At 34.5% G+C, this 15593-nt stretch overlaps 1 protein-coding gene across 3 annotated transcripts in view; it reads right to left on the bottom strand.

Annotated features, from left to right (window-relative positions):
- Positions 1 to 683: 683 nt before the first annotated feature.
- Positions 684 to 15593, bottom strand: part of RBM41 (RNA binding motif protein 41) — a 62175-nt gene continuing 47265 nt past the window's right edge. For 2 of the 3 annotated variants that reach the window (XM_003135295.6, XM_013983724.3), the window contains 2 exons: positions 8162 to 8309; positions 684 to 5813 (listed from right to left, as the gene is read on the bottom strand). In XM_003135295.6, coding sequence (XP_003135343.2) covers positions 5650 to 5813; positions 8162 to 8309 — 312 coding nt within the window. In that variant the 3' untranslated portion in view covers positions 684 to 5649. The remainder of the gene's footprint in view (positions 5814 to 8161; positions 8310 to 15593) is intronic. The other variant, XM_085008105.1, reaches the window with a different exon arrangement.

Here is a 15593-nt window from a genome sequence, read left to right on the forward strand (position 1 = left end):
ACTCTTCTATTATTTTTGTGACTTTTCTATAAATCTAAAAAGGTGAGTTTTTTTTGTTTTTGTTTTTGTTTTGCTTTTTAGGGCCACACCCACAGCATATGGAGGTTCCCAGGTTAGGGGTCGAATCGGAGCTGTAGCTGCTGACCTATGCCAGAGCCACAGCAACTCGGGATCTGAGCCATGTCTGCGACCTACACCACAGCTCACAGCAATGCTGGATCCTTAACCCACTGAGCGAGGCCTGGGATGGAAACTGCATCCTCATGAATCCTAGTTGGGTTAACCACTGAACCAAGATGGAAACTCCCCTTCCTTCCTTCCTTTTCTTTTCTTTCTTTCTTTTTTAAAGAGAGCTAATTGTCCTAATTTGTATTACTACTCTGAACATTTTTCTTAGTTTATCATCATTTATATTTGTTTCTGTAAAAGTTTCATTTACCTACTTTTTAGTTGGATTATTGACTTCTGTGTATTGAGAAAACTATGTACATTGTATGTTAAGGGAATTAGCTCCTTGTATGTGGAAAATTATCTTCCAGTTTGTCTTTTGATTTTTTTATGGCAAGTTAGTGTGAATATGTGTATATAGATTTTTTAACTGATGACTTCTGCTGACCTGTGGGCAGAAAATAAGGAATAGTAATCAAGTGGCTTTAAGTCTACAACAGTAATCAAAAGAAAACTTTTTCCTTCCTCCATTAAAAGTTACATTTATTTAAACATTTACATACAGCAAAATTCATCCTTTTTGGTGTACAATTCTAGGAGTTGTGACAAATGCATACACTCATGTAATTATAATCCAGTTACAGAAAACTTCCATTAAAACAAATTCCTTGTGTACCATTTTGTAATGTCTCCCATTTTTAAGCCATCATCCACTGATTTGTTCTCTATTCCCATAGTTTGTCTTTTCCAGAATATCATATAAATGGAATCTAACAGTAAGTAGCCTTTTGAGTTTGGCTTCTTTTACTTAGCAAAATGCATTTGAGATTCATCCAAGTCGTTGCATGTACATTATAGTTTTTATTGCTGAATAGGATTCCATTGTATGGATATATCACAGTTTATCTATGCACCAGTTGAGGGACATCCTCCATTTTTATTTTCCTCTATTGGTAATGGTCTGAAGGCCTAGTAAAGGGCAGAGGTGAGATTTTATATCCAACAAGAAGTTCCTTCTGAAAAGTCCATGCTCCTGGGTAACATGTGCAAGAGGTTACTTCTTGCCCTTTAAAGTGTATTTAAAATTGGAGTTAATCCTATGTGAGCAGTACATCAAAGTAATAGTTGTTTGTCCTGAGTATAGTTAGATGATATCCTTAGAGCAGGTCTGACAAATATTCTGGAAGCCAAGTCACTGGCAGAATATTAAAATTTTCTTTATTTAAAAAATACCGGAAAAAGTAAAAATCAGCCCAAATGACACTTTAAAAATTTTATAAAGCAAAATTCCCCTTTCAGCCTATCCAATCCCACCTCTAAAGGTTCACAATTTGGTATGTATATTTCCTAACTTTTTCTAAGTTTGCTCTGAAATATGTATATATACATATACCATACCCATACAAATGCTTTTGTTTATAAAAAAAAGTATTCACATTATATACATATTTTACTTTTTAACCTAATACGAAATCCTGGACATCATACAGGTCAGAATGTATTCATAGATATACTCCCATTATTTTTAATGGCTGTATAGTATTCCTGAAATGGATGTGCCATTCTCATACTGATGGACATTTAGGCTGTATCCAATACTTTGTGTGACTTTATTAAAATATAAATCAGAAACCATAAAATTCACCCATTTAAAGTATACAATTCATGGTATGTAGTACATTCAGAATTGTACAATCATCATCACAATCAAATTTTAGAATATTTTCATCAAGTTCTCAAGAAACCCAAACACTTCAGCTATTACCCCCAGCCCTAAGCAACTACTAATCCACTTTCTGTCTCTGTGTATTTAGAATCATAATCCATACAGTCCTTTGGAGTGGCTTCTTTCATCTAGTAAGTTTTCAGGGTTCTTCCATGTTATAGCATATACTATAAATGTTCCCTCCTCTTCTACTTTTTGGAAGAGTTTGTAAAGAATTTGTATTAATTCTTTAATATTTGCTAGAATTAATCTTAAAAGCCATTTGAGACTATGCTTTTCTTTGCCCATTTGATTTAGTAGTTTGTGTATTTCTAGAAATTCACCCATTTTATCTGATACCTGATTTATTGGCATAAAACTGTTCATAGTGTCTTCGTAATTAAAAAAAGATTTCTATAAGGTTGGTAGCACTGTTCCCTCTTTCATTTCTGACTCTAATAATTTGAATTTTCTTTTTCTCTTGGTCAATCCAGTGAAAGGTTTTGTCAGTTTTGTTACTTTTTATATAGAGCTAACTTTTGGTTTCATTGAGTTTACTTTCTATTCTCTACATCATTTATCTAATTTTTCATATTTCCTTCCTTCTGCATGTTCTAGTTAGTTTCCTTCTCTTTTCCCAGTGTTTTAAGGTATAAAGTAAGGTTATTGATATGTGATCCTTCTTTTTAATTGTAGGCATTCGTACTTATAAATTCTTAAGCATTGGTTTAGGTGCATCCTATAAGTTATGGCATGTTGTATGTTCATTTTAAGTCACCTCAAATTAACTTTGTAATACCTTCTTTGACTCATTGGTCATTTAAAAGTGTTTAATTCTAATTCATATTTGTGTTTCCCAACAATCTGTACTGATTTCTAACTTCATTCCTTGTGGTCAGAGAATGTATTTTGCATGGTTTCAATCCACTTTGATTTATTGAGGTTTGTTTTATGGTATGTGACATGGTCTATCTTGGAGGTGTTTTAGGTGCACTTGAGAAGGATATATATTTTAGACTTGTTCTACAATTCTCTTTAAGGTCTAGTTGATTTATAGCATTGTTCAAGTCTTTTCGTCTGTCATTCATCTTTTGTCTAGTACCTAATTCTTCAACTCTTATTGTATGCTTTTATACTTCTCCATTTCAGTTTTTGATTCATGTATTTTGGTATTCTGTTGTAAGGTGCATAGAAGTTTATAATTGTTACATCTCTGATAGATTGATTCTTTTATCAATATAAGATGTCACTCTTGTCCTATAGTAACTTTTTTTTTGTTTTAAAGTCCATTTGTTTGATATTAGTACAGTCACTCCAGCATTCTTATACTTGCCATTTGTCTGATATTTCTAACCTTTAACCTTCACCCTGTATTTTTGAATACAGTGACTCCAATAAATAGCAAAGAAGTAAGTCTTGTTTTTTTCCAGTTTTATGATCTCTGCCTTTTGATTAGATTGTTTAATCCATTCATCTTATTATTATTAATGTAGGTGGACTTACGACTGCCATTGTACTGTTTCTTTTCTATATGTCTGAAGTTTTTGTTTCTCCATTCCTCTTTTTGGTTTCTTTCCCATTGAATATTTCCTAATGTAACATTTAAATTTCTTTAATATTTTCACTATATATATTTTAGTTATTTCCTTAGTGGTTGCTCTAAGGCTTACCATACACATCTTAACTGACTTCAACTATATACTAACTAAATTCCAATGAGATATAAAACCTTATTCCTATTTAAACCTATTCTTTTTCTCACTTTTTGCAGTATTATTGTTATTATTATTCCTACATGTTATAAACCCAACAATACTTCATTATATTTATCACTTAACATAATTTTATGTATTTTGAAGAAGCTGAGAGGTGAAAGAGCAAGTATAAATTTTTTTGCCTTTTTATATTAACCTTATTTCCCATTTCTTGTTTTCTTCATTTGTTCTTATGGATTTAAGTTACCATCTGGAGTAATTTCTTTAGTCCAATATAGCTTTGTTTCTACCTACTTCCTTTGTCTTGTTATTGGTAAGTATATTACAGCTTTATATGTTATAGATCCAACAATGCAACTAAAATACATATTGTTTTATAAAATAGCTTTCTAAATCAAGAGAAGGAAAATTTATTTCGACTGTCTTTTTATAATTACATAATTACCTTTACCTGTGCTAATTTTTTGTATGTGTAGATCCAAATTACTGTCTGAGGTCACTTACTTTCCACCTGAAGAACTTCCTTTAATATTTCCTGTAAGTCAGGTCTGCCAGCAACACATTCTCCCAGTTTTTGACTATGTGGGAATGTCTTTAAATCATCTTCATCGTTGAAAGACAGCTTTACCGAACATAGGATTCTATATTGACAGTTTTTTTCTCTTTGCGCGCTTTGAATATGTGCTCCCATTGCTTCTGATGGGAAGTCATCTGTTAATCTTGAGGTGCCTTTGTAGGTGATGCTTCATTTGTCTCATGTTGCTTTCAAAAGTTTCTCTTTGTCTTTGGGTTTTAGCATTCTTATTATGGTGTGTCTGTGGATATCTTCTTGTTTATCCTACTTGGAGTTCATTGAGATTCCTGGGATGTGTAGATAATGTTTCTCATCAAATTTGGGATGTTTACAATCATTATTTATTGGAATATTTTTTCTGTTCCTGTCTTTCTCTGATATTTCCATTACAAGTATGTTACAGTTCTTAATGATTCTATACCCTGTTAAATTTTTCATTCTTTTTTTCCTTCTGTTCTTTAACCTGAATACAATCAGCACATTTAATCATCACAAACCAATGAGGTAAGTAGTAGTATCATCCTCAATTTTATAGATGAGAAAACTGAGGCTCAGATTAAGTGACCTGCCAAGGTCACAGAGTGATAAGTATGGCTAAGTTCAAACAGGTATGACTCCAAAGTTTGTACTATTTCCTCTGTATCATATTATCTTTCTAGTCTCCTTCAATTGGAGATTTAGGGCTGGCTGCCTCTCTTCTAGAGAGCTCTTTCTTCTTATCCCCCCTTTAGTATTCTTTGCTAGTATGTTCCTCTTCTAAAATTCATAGATCTAACCTCTAACATATATGAGATAATGATTCAATGTTTATTGCTTTGAATTCAACAGTTACTCAATGGTAGCTAGCTTAAATGACTGTGAGAACATTAATATTTTGACCTAAATTCTTTCATTAGAAAAAATATATAGCTTTTTTGAAAACATTTATAACTCAATGGGGAAGTGTTCATTAACTATGTTAAATAGCTTATGAAAACTACTTACTGTTACTGCTGATAGTTCTCATTTAATAGCATTTGTTGAATGTTTAGGCCTGGGGTCCTGGTCATTTATTTACTAGATGAAGAAAGTTAGGGGCAAATGGCTCTATAAAATAAATATTTCAACATTTAAATAGTTTTTCAGTTCTGTATATATAGGAGGCAATCTTGGAAAGAATGTTATCTCTAGGGAAAAATAATTAAGACCTCATATAAATTATGAAGAATAAAAGAATCCTTGGAAATAATCCATTATAATTTATCCTGAGAAAATGATACTCTCTGTACCCTACCCTTCACATTCATTATATTGTCTATCCTATATAGTCTTCGATTATAGAAAATGTTTTCTACCAATTCTTTCTAAAAGCTGAAAGGGATTATCTTAGTTTTTTTTCCCTCAGTTATTCTTCTTCAATTCCAAACAAACTGCTATCTATACACAAATCCTAGATCCAAGATTCTCATGTAAGAAAGACCTTCTGGGACTCACAATCTATCCATCTTCTAGCTACCACTGATTTCTGTAGTATTATCTGTAGTAGATATTAGAGAAACAGCCTGGAGATCTGACCGCTGCTTTTTGTTCTTTCCAAATTCTATCACCAATATCTTCCCACGTAGTTTATATCCATTTACTAGACGCAATGCTTGCCATGCTATTTCCTTATCTAAAAGAGAAAGAAAAACATTTTACATGTGGTTTAATAGTTCAATTCTATTCCAAGTCTAGCTTATGCTGTTTTACCTTGGAGTTCAATGGAGATTATAAGGCCATATAGTTATTTGATTTTATCGGGCTTTTTATAATCTCAAATTTGTATAACTCAGCAAGACTAAACTAATGGGTAAGAATAATGACAATAAAAACTTAAATGGATGTTTGAGAGTGTCTCATAATTCAAGGACATAGGTAAAGAAACAAGGATACAGTGTGCTAAAGAAGGCTAATCTATAACTAATAATATATAAACCCTTATTTTAGGTAACAGATTATAGGTACTGTGAGAATGAAATTATTTTCCAAGTAGGAAACTCAAAATAAGTTATCATGGTATTGGGGACATTTTGCTATTTTTTTCCTTTTGATCAGAGAAGTTGTCGGAGCCTTCATTAGGATAAATATGTTTAAGAATCCTTGCAGGTAAATGGAAGCCTGAGGTGTGAGAGTACATAGTGTACAGCAAGAGAATTCAAATACATGGGTCTCAGAGCCTGGATGTGAGAAATTAGGAAGAAAGGAAATTATTGCCCAGAGTCTGTGAAATCATACATAGACAAGCAACATCTTCAGATTGAACCAATTTATGTCTCACATTTGTATGCACTACAAATTTTCAAATGTGTATATAATTAGTAAAATAGCTATTTATTTAAATAGTACTGAGTTTATAAGTCTTTTTTTTTTAATCTGGGCCCACAGCATACAGAAATTCTTGGGCTGGGGTTGAACCTGCACCACAGCAGTGACCCAAGCCACTGCTGAGAATGAAATTATCCTTATCCTGCTAGGCCACACAGGAAATCCCTATATCTTTTCAATTAATGGATCATATTAGGTGGGAGGGGTGCATGAAATAATTTTTTTAGGTTTAAAAAAGGTTCTCACACTTGAAAAGACAGAAAATCACTAGCACTGAGGATCCACAACCTTCAATGAAGTAGGAAGATGGTATAATGCTGTATGAAAAGAGTATAGGGGAGTCAGGCACTGCTCATGTGTAATAGCACTTGCCTTTAAGTAGATTACTAGGCTGTTCATAAATGATGATAGTTTAGGGATAGTAAAAGGTACAGCTCCTACCCAGCTTCTACCAAAAAAGAAAGACAGTCTGGTCTGTTATAGAAACTGAAATTCCTATACAGTATAACTTGTTTAATTGCACTTTGCTTTATTATGGTTCACAGATATTGTATTTTTTACAAATTTAAGGTTTGTAGCAACCCTGCACTGTCAGATGGTTAGCATTTTTTACCAATAAAGTACTTTTATTTTAATTTTTAAATTTTTTTTTTTTTTTTTTTTTGCTTTTTTTAGGGCCACACCAGCAGCACATGGAAGTTCCCAGGCTCGGGTTTGAATTGGAGCTGCAGCTGCCAGCCTACACCACAGCCACAGCAATGCCAGATCTGAGGCTGTGTCTGCGACCTACACCACAGCTCACGGCAATGCTGGATCCTTAACCCACTGAGCAGGGCCAAGGACTGAACCCACATCCTCATGGATACCAGTCAGGTTCATTACCATTGAGCCACAATGGGAACTCCAAGAAAGTATCTTTAAATTAAGGTACGTACATTGGTTTTTTAAGACAAAATGCTATTGCACACTTAGTAGACTACAGTATAGTATAAACATAAATTTTACATGTACTAGGAAACCAGAAAATTCGTGTGACCTGTTTTATTGGGATATTCACTTTATTGCAATTGTGTGAAATTGAACCAGAAATATCCCTGAGATATTGTATTATTCCTCCATTTGGTTTAGAATACTGAAGTCATATATTAAGATGCAAACAACAGTTAAAATAACATATCATCCACTAGTTTATTATGAATTACTAGTGAATTAGCATAATATAGCATCATAGCATAATAGCTTGTAGTCTCTTAGCCCTAAAGGAACAGGGCATAATGCAAGTACAAGTGTTCTGATCAGAATACCAATATATTAATAAGTAATGTAATTACAATTTGGACTAGAAATACTACTTTCAGCAAAGGGAAAGTAAATTTTGATAGAGTGAGCAGGAAGTGCCAAGACTGGAGAAAACCGAAGACAATGAGGTAAGGTGGTCATGCACTGTCAATGGAGGAAAGGAAACAGAGAAGGGAGGATAGGAGAAAATTAAAAAAATATTTTCCATACTTTTTTTCCTGCCATGTGCTTATTCAAGCACATGCTTCTCATGTACCATGGAGAAATCAAAGGGCTCTATCTAAATGAGAGACAGTATGAGTAGTCTCTAATGAACTGATGCTATAACTGAGTGATTATCCTGATGATGCTACTTACTGGGGAAGGTGATAAAAGCCTGACCCCTCATTCGTCCAGTCATCATTCGGAATTGAATCGGAGGTCCTTTCTTCTCCTGGAACCGAGCGAATAATGAGACCAGATCTTTTTCGGTCACCCGAGGGCTAAGGTTCTTCAGGTATAACACCTAATATAAACCAAGGATCAATAGAAATATCACATTAGGGAGATAAGGCAACTACTTCATTGTGGTAAGAGTTAGTTTCAGATAAAGATGGTGTATTGAACACATGCATCTAATTTCATTCCCTCCAGAAAACTCTAAAACTATAGGGACTTTTTTTTTTTTTTTAATACAAACCAACAAGGTCAGGAGGAACAAGGAAAGGAGGCAATACAAACAGTATTCTGGAAGCTGGAAAGCAACTGGATGAACATACTCAAGAAAGCCAAATCTTAAACCAGAAGTGGGGGAAAATAGGAAGTAATACAATCTATTCCAAAGAATCCTCAAATAATTTTAGGATCTGATATATCTGGTACCTCTGGAAATGGATGTAAAGATATGGGGTTAAGATGGGGTGAATAGGTTGAAAGCTCTTTAAAAATCAACTAGATCTTTAAACATCCTCCCCTATAATATGCTACTGGGTAAAGACCACTCCCAATCCTAGGGAGTATTGGAAGTTCATTCTCTGAATATGGGGATTTTTAGACACAGTTGAGGATGTGAATACTGTTTCTGTAAACTAGATTAAGAGAAATAATGCCTTCTGAATGATGAGGATATCCCAAACACTTCCTCTCATTTGGCTCCTATGATGCTGGTAGTATCCTCCTAAGAAGAGTTCTGAAGAGTCTTCTCTGGGGAATCTGATTAGCCCCAAGAAGAAAAATCTAAAAATGCTGACTTGGGATGGGGAATTTCTCCAACAAATGCATCAGCCAGATGACTTTAAAGAGAAGCTCAAAGTCAATAAGAGCCACTTATTTCCTTAGAGTTTCCAATCTACTTTTTGGCCCCTACTCATAAATATGAGCACAGATTGTCTGGCATCTAAAGAAAGTCTCTGAAGTAAAGGAAAACAGAATAAAAAATGAAAGGAAATGGAAGAAAACAGAAACCATGCAAGGAGAAAAAACTTCAAAAATCCATCACTAATACCCTCAGAGAATTAAGAGAAAATATTCCACTTAATAGGATGAAATGCTATTTTTTAAAAAAGAAACAATAAAAAAAAACAACAAAAAAGAGCCCTTAAATGTGATTGAAGCTAAGTTTTATCAGCTTAAAATATTGTTAAGATATTTTAAGTTCCACTGTAATCATAAAGAAAATACCTATAGAAGATGCACACACACAAAATAAAAAAAAGGAAAAACACTTTACTACCAAAGAATCAATGAAACACAAAAGAGGACATGATGTGAGCAAAAGAGAAACGAAAGAGTGACTAGACAGAAAACAACTAATAAGTGGCAACAGTTAAGTCCTGCCCTATCAATAACTACTTTACATGCAAATGGGTTAAACTCCCTAATCAAAAACAGAGAGTGGTTGAACAAATAAAAAACAAGATCTGACTACTTGCTGTCTATAAGAAACTCACTTTAGATTGATGACCATACATAGGCTGAAACTGAAAGGATAAAAAAAAAAAAACTGTAACCAAAAAAAAAAAAGATCAGAATTGGCCAATGATGATATAATATAAAATAGACTTTAAGGCAAAAACTTTCAAAAGAGACAAAAAAGGACATTGTATAATGATAAAAGGGTCAAAATTACCAGGAAGATCTAATGACTATAAATATATATGTACCCAACAAGAGAGCATCTAAATATATGAAGTAAACACTGAGAAGCCTGAAGAGGGAAATAGACAGTAACTGAGTACCATTAGGGAGATTTCAACACCTCACTTTCAATATCAGAAGAAAAACTAAAAAATTTACAAATATGTGGAAACTAAACAATATTTTCTTGAAAACTAATAAGTCAAAGATGAAATTAAAAGGGAAATTAGAAAATACTTTGAGACATGGAGTTCCCATCATGGCTCAGTGGTTAACAAATCCAACTAGGATCCATGAGGACGTAGGTTTGATCCCTGGCTTCGCTCAGTGGGTTAAGGATCCAGCATTGCTGTGAGCTGTGGTGTAGGTTGCAGATGCAGCTTGGATCCCGCATTGCTGTGGCTGTACCATAGGCTGGCAGCTACAGCTCCAATTCGACCCCTAGCCTGGGAACTTCCATATGACACGGGTGCAGCCCTAAAAAAAGATAAAAGACCAAAAACAAAAACAAAACAGAAAATACTTTGAGACAAATGAATATGATACCAATATGACAACATACCAAAATTATGAGATGCAGGCAAGATCACTACTAAGAGGGAATTTTATAGCAATAAATGCCTACATTAAGACAGAAGAGGAGTTCCCATCGTGGCTCGGTGGAAATGAATTTGACTAGTATCCATGAGGACACAGGTTTGATACCTGGCCTCGCTTAATGGGTTAAAGAGCCGGTGTTGCTGTGAGCTATGGTGTAGGTTGCAGATGTACCTTGCAACTGGTGTTGCTGTGGACTGTGGCTGTGGTGGACAGCTACAGCTCTGATTCAACCCCTAGCCTGGGAACCTCCACATGCTGCAAGTGCAGCCCTAAAGACCAAAAAAAAAAAAAAAATCACAGAAGAAAGATCTCAAACAACTATAGACTTTCAGGAGACTAGGAAAAAAAAAAAAAAACAAACAAAGTGCAAAATTACCAAAAGGAAATAATAAAGATTAGGGCAGGAAAAAAAAAAGATTAGAAGAGTAATAGAAAAAAATCAACTCAACTAAGAGCTGTTTTTAAAAATACCAACAAAACTGATTACCTTTAGCTAGACTATGAAAAAGAGAAGACTTGAAATTCTTGGAAACATAAAATCTACCAAGACAAAATTGTGAAGAAATAGAAAATCTGAATAAATTTATAACCAGCAATAAAATTGAATCAGTAATCAAAACCCCCCCAACAAAGAAAAGCCCAGGACAAGTAGGCTTCACAAGTGATTTCTACCAAATATTTAAAAAAGAATTAATGCCAATCCTTCTTACTCTCTTCCAAGATATTGAAGAGGGGGGAACACTTTCAAACTAATTTTATGATGCCAGCATTATTCTGATCAAAAGCAGAAGACATTACAAGAAAAGAAAGCTATAGGCCAATATCCCTGATGAATACAAAAATCCTCAACAGAAAACAAACTGAATTAAAAAGCACACTAAAAGGATCATACAACATGACCAAATGGGATTTATCCCAGGGATGCAAAGATGGTTCAACATATGACGATCAGTCAGTATGATATACCACATTAACAGAATGAAGGGTGGAAACGACACAGTCATCTCAATAGACATCAATGGAGAGAACTTCCAGATAGAAAACCAATAAGGTAACAGATATTCTCCACGACACAATGGAACAGATAGACTTAATTGATAATTTCAGGATATTACATCCCCCTCCCAAAAAAAAAATAACCCCACAGAACACACATTCTTTTCAAGTGCATGTCAAACAATATCTAGGATAGAATACTAAAACACAAAACAAGCACCAACAAATTTAAGATGATAGAAATTATTTCAAGTACCTTTTCTGACAACAATGGCATGAAACTAGAAATCAATCTCAGAAAGAGAAACAAGAAAAAAATTATCTGGAGACTAAACAACATGCTACTAAAAAAACCAATAAGTCAACAAGAAAATTAAAAAATACCTTGAGACAAATGAAAAAGACAACCATATAAGATCTATGAGAAGCAGCTGAAGGAGTCCAAAGAGGGAAGTTCATAGCAATACAGGCCTTCATCAATCAATCAATCAATCAATCAATCAATCAATATCTTAAATAAACAACCCAGGAGTTTGCATTGTGGCTCAGTGGTTATAAACCCAACTAGTATCCATGAGGATGTGGGTTTGATCCCTGGCCTTGCTCAGTGGGTTAAGGCTCTGGCATTACTGTGAACTGTGGCACACACAGGTTGCAGATGTGGTTCAGAATTGGCATTGCTGTGGCTATGGCATAGGTTGGCAGCTGCAGCTCCAATTCGACCCCTAGCCTCAGAACCTCCATATGCTGCAGGTGCAGCCCTAAAAAGCAAAAACAAACAAACAAACAAACAAAAAAAAACAACAAAAAATAAACAACCTAATCTACCACCTAAAAGAATTAGAAAAAGAACAACAACAAACTTCTAAAATCAGCAGAAGGAAGGAAATGATAAAGATTAGGATGAAATAAATAAAATAGAGATCAAAAATAATAGAAAAAATCAATAAAATCAAGAGCTATTTTTCCAAGAGGGTAAAAGAAATCGACAAACCTCCAGCCAGGCTCATCAAGAAGAAAAGAGAGAATCCAAATAAATGAAGAGAAATAACCAATACCAATACAGAAATAAAAAAAAGAGAGAGAGCGAGAATACTATGATTAATTACATGCCAACAAACTGGACAACCTGGAAGAAATGGACAAATTTCTATAGACATACAGCCTACCAAAACTGAATCAAGAAAAAATAGATAATTTTAACAGATCAATCACTAGAAATGAAGTAGAATCTGTAATACGAAAACTCCCTGCAAATAAAAGTCCAGGACTGGATGGCTTTACTGGGGAATTCTACTGAATACACAAAGAAGAATTTATACCAATCCTTCTTAAACTCTTCTAAAAGATTGAAGATGAGGGAAAACTACTGATGTCACTCTATGAAGCTACTATTACCCTGATGTACCACATCAACAAAAGAAAAGACAAAAACTCCATGATAATCTCAACGGATACAGAAAAAGCATTTGATAAAGTTCAATATCCATTCATGATAAAAACTCTTAACAAAGTGGGTACGGAGGGAACACATCATAACATAATATATGCTATTTATGACAAACCCATAGCCAACACAATTCAATGATGAAAAGCTGAAAGCATTCCTACTAAAATCTGAAGAGAAGGATGCTCCCTCTCACCATGTCTATTCAACATAGTATTGGAAGTCCTAGCCACAACAATCAGACAAGAAAAAGAAATAAAAGGTATCCCAATTGGAATAGAAGAGGTAAAATTGTCATTATATGTAGATGGCATGATATTATCATAGAAAACTAAAGAAACCACACAAAAACTACTAGAACTGATAAATTCAGCAAAGAAGTAGGAAACAAGATTAACAGAAATCTGTTGCATTTCTTTACACTAACAATGATATATCAGAAAGGGGGTAAAAAACCAATCCCTTTGAAAACTACATTAAAAAAAAAAACACTTAGGAATAAACTGGACCAAGGAGAACTATAAAACACTGATAAAGGAAACTGAAGACAGTTTAAAGACACAGAAAGATATACCATACAGACACACACACACAGACACACACACACATATACCATACTCTTGCAGTGGAAGAATTAATACTGCTAAAACGGCCATACTACCCAAAGCAATCTACAAATTTAAAGTGATCCCTATCAAATTACACATAACATTTTCCACAGAACTAGAACAAATAATCTAAAATTTATTTGGGACCATAAAAGGCTCAGAATCGCCAGGGTAATCCTGAGAAAAAAGAACAAGGCTGGAGGCATAACCCTCCAGGACTTCAGACAACACTCCAGAGGTATGGTAATCAAAATAGCATGGTATTGGCACAATAACAGATATATGGATCAATAGAACATAATAGAGAACCCAGAAATAAACACATCTACAGTCAGTTAATATTCAACAAAGGAGGCAAGAATGTATAGTGGGGAAAAGACAGTCTCTTCAGCAAGTGGTGGGAAAACTGGACAGCACGTGTGAATCAATAAAGTTAGAACACTCCCTCATACCATACACAAAAATAAACTCAAAATGGCTTAAAGACTTAAATATAAGACAATATACCACAAAATTTGTAGAAAAAAACATAGGCAAAATAATTTCTGACATAATTGCAGCAGTGTTTTCTTAAGTCAGTCTCACAAAGCAATAGAAATAAAAGCAAAAATAAACAAATGGGACCTAATCAAATTTAAAAGTTTTTGCACAACAAAGGAAACGATAAGCAAAATGAAGACAACCTATGGAGTGGGAGAAAATATTTGCAAATGATGCAGCCAACAAGGGCTAAATTTCCAAAATACACAAACAGCTCATAGAACTCAATAACAAAAAACAAACCCAACCAAAAAATGGGCAGAAAACCTAAACAGACATTTCTCCAAAAAAGACAGACAAATGGCCAAAAAGCACATGAAAAGATGCTCAATATCACTAATAGAGAAATGCAAATAAAGACTACAGTGAGTATCACCTCACACCAATCAGAATGAATGACCATCATCAAAAAGTCTACAAACAGTAAATGCTGGAGAGGGTGTACAGAAAAGAGAATCCTCTTACACTGCTGGTGGGAATGTAAATCTGTACACCCACCATGGAGAAAAGCATGGACTGTCCTTAAAAAAAACAAAAATATAGAGTTACCAATGATCCAGCAATCCCATTCCTGGGCATATAGCCAGAGAAAACTCTAATTCAAAAATATACATGGGAGTTCCCGTCGTGGCGCAGTGGCTAATGAATCCGACTAGGAACCAGGAGGTTGCGGCTTCGGTCCCTGCCCATGCTCAGTGGGTTAACAATCCGGCGTTGCCGTGAGCTGTGGTGTAGGTTGCAGACGTGGCTGGGATCCTGTGTTGCTGTGCCTCTGGCGTAGGCCGGTGGCTACAGCTCCGATTCAACCCCTAGCCTGGGAACCTCCATATGCTGCGGGAGCGGCCCAAGAAATAGCAACATCAACAACAACAACAACAAAAGACAAAAAGACAAAAGACAAATATATATATATATATATATACATGTACCTCAATGTTTATAGCAGCACTATTTACAATAGCTGTGACATGGAAGCAACCTAAATATCCATCAACAGAGGAATGGATAAAGAAGGTGTAGTGTGCACACACACACACATACACACACACACACACACAACACAATCGAATATTGCTCGGCCATAAAAAAGAATAAAATAATGCCATGTGCAACAACATGGATGGACCTAGAGATTATCATACCAAGTGAAGCAAGTCAGAGAAAGACAAATATTGGATGATATCACTTACATGTGGAATCTAAACTATGACACAAATGAACATATTTATAAAACAGAAATAGACCCACAGACACAGAAAACAAACTTATAGCTACCAAAGGGGAAAGGTGGGGTGAGGAATAAATTAGAAGTTTGGGAATAGCAGATACAAACCACTATATATAAAATAAACAAGGTCCTACTGCATAGCACAGGAACTATATTCAATATTTTGTAATAACTTATAATGGAAAGAATCTGAAAAAGTATACACCCCCTCCATACACGTATAATTGAATCACTTTGCTGTACACCAGAAACTAA

Source organism: Sus scrofa, chromosome X (genome assembly GCF_054392235.1).
Source record: "Sus scrofa isolate SSC_HxYL_T2T_F1_AM1 chromosome X, Sscrofa_HxYL_maternal_Yorkshire_Landrace_v2.0, whole genome shotgun sequence".
NCBI lineage: Eukaryota > Metazoa > Chordata > Mammalia > Artiodactyla > Suidae > Sus > Sus scrofa.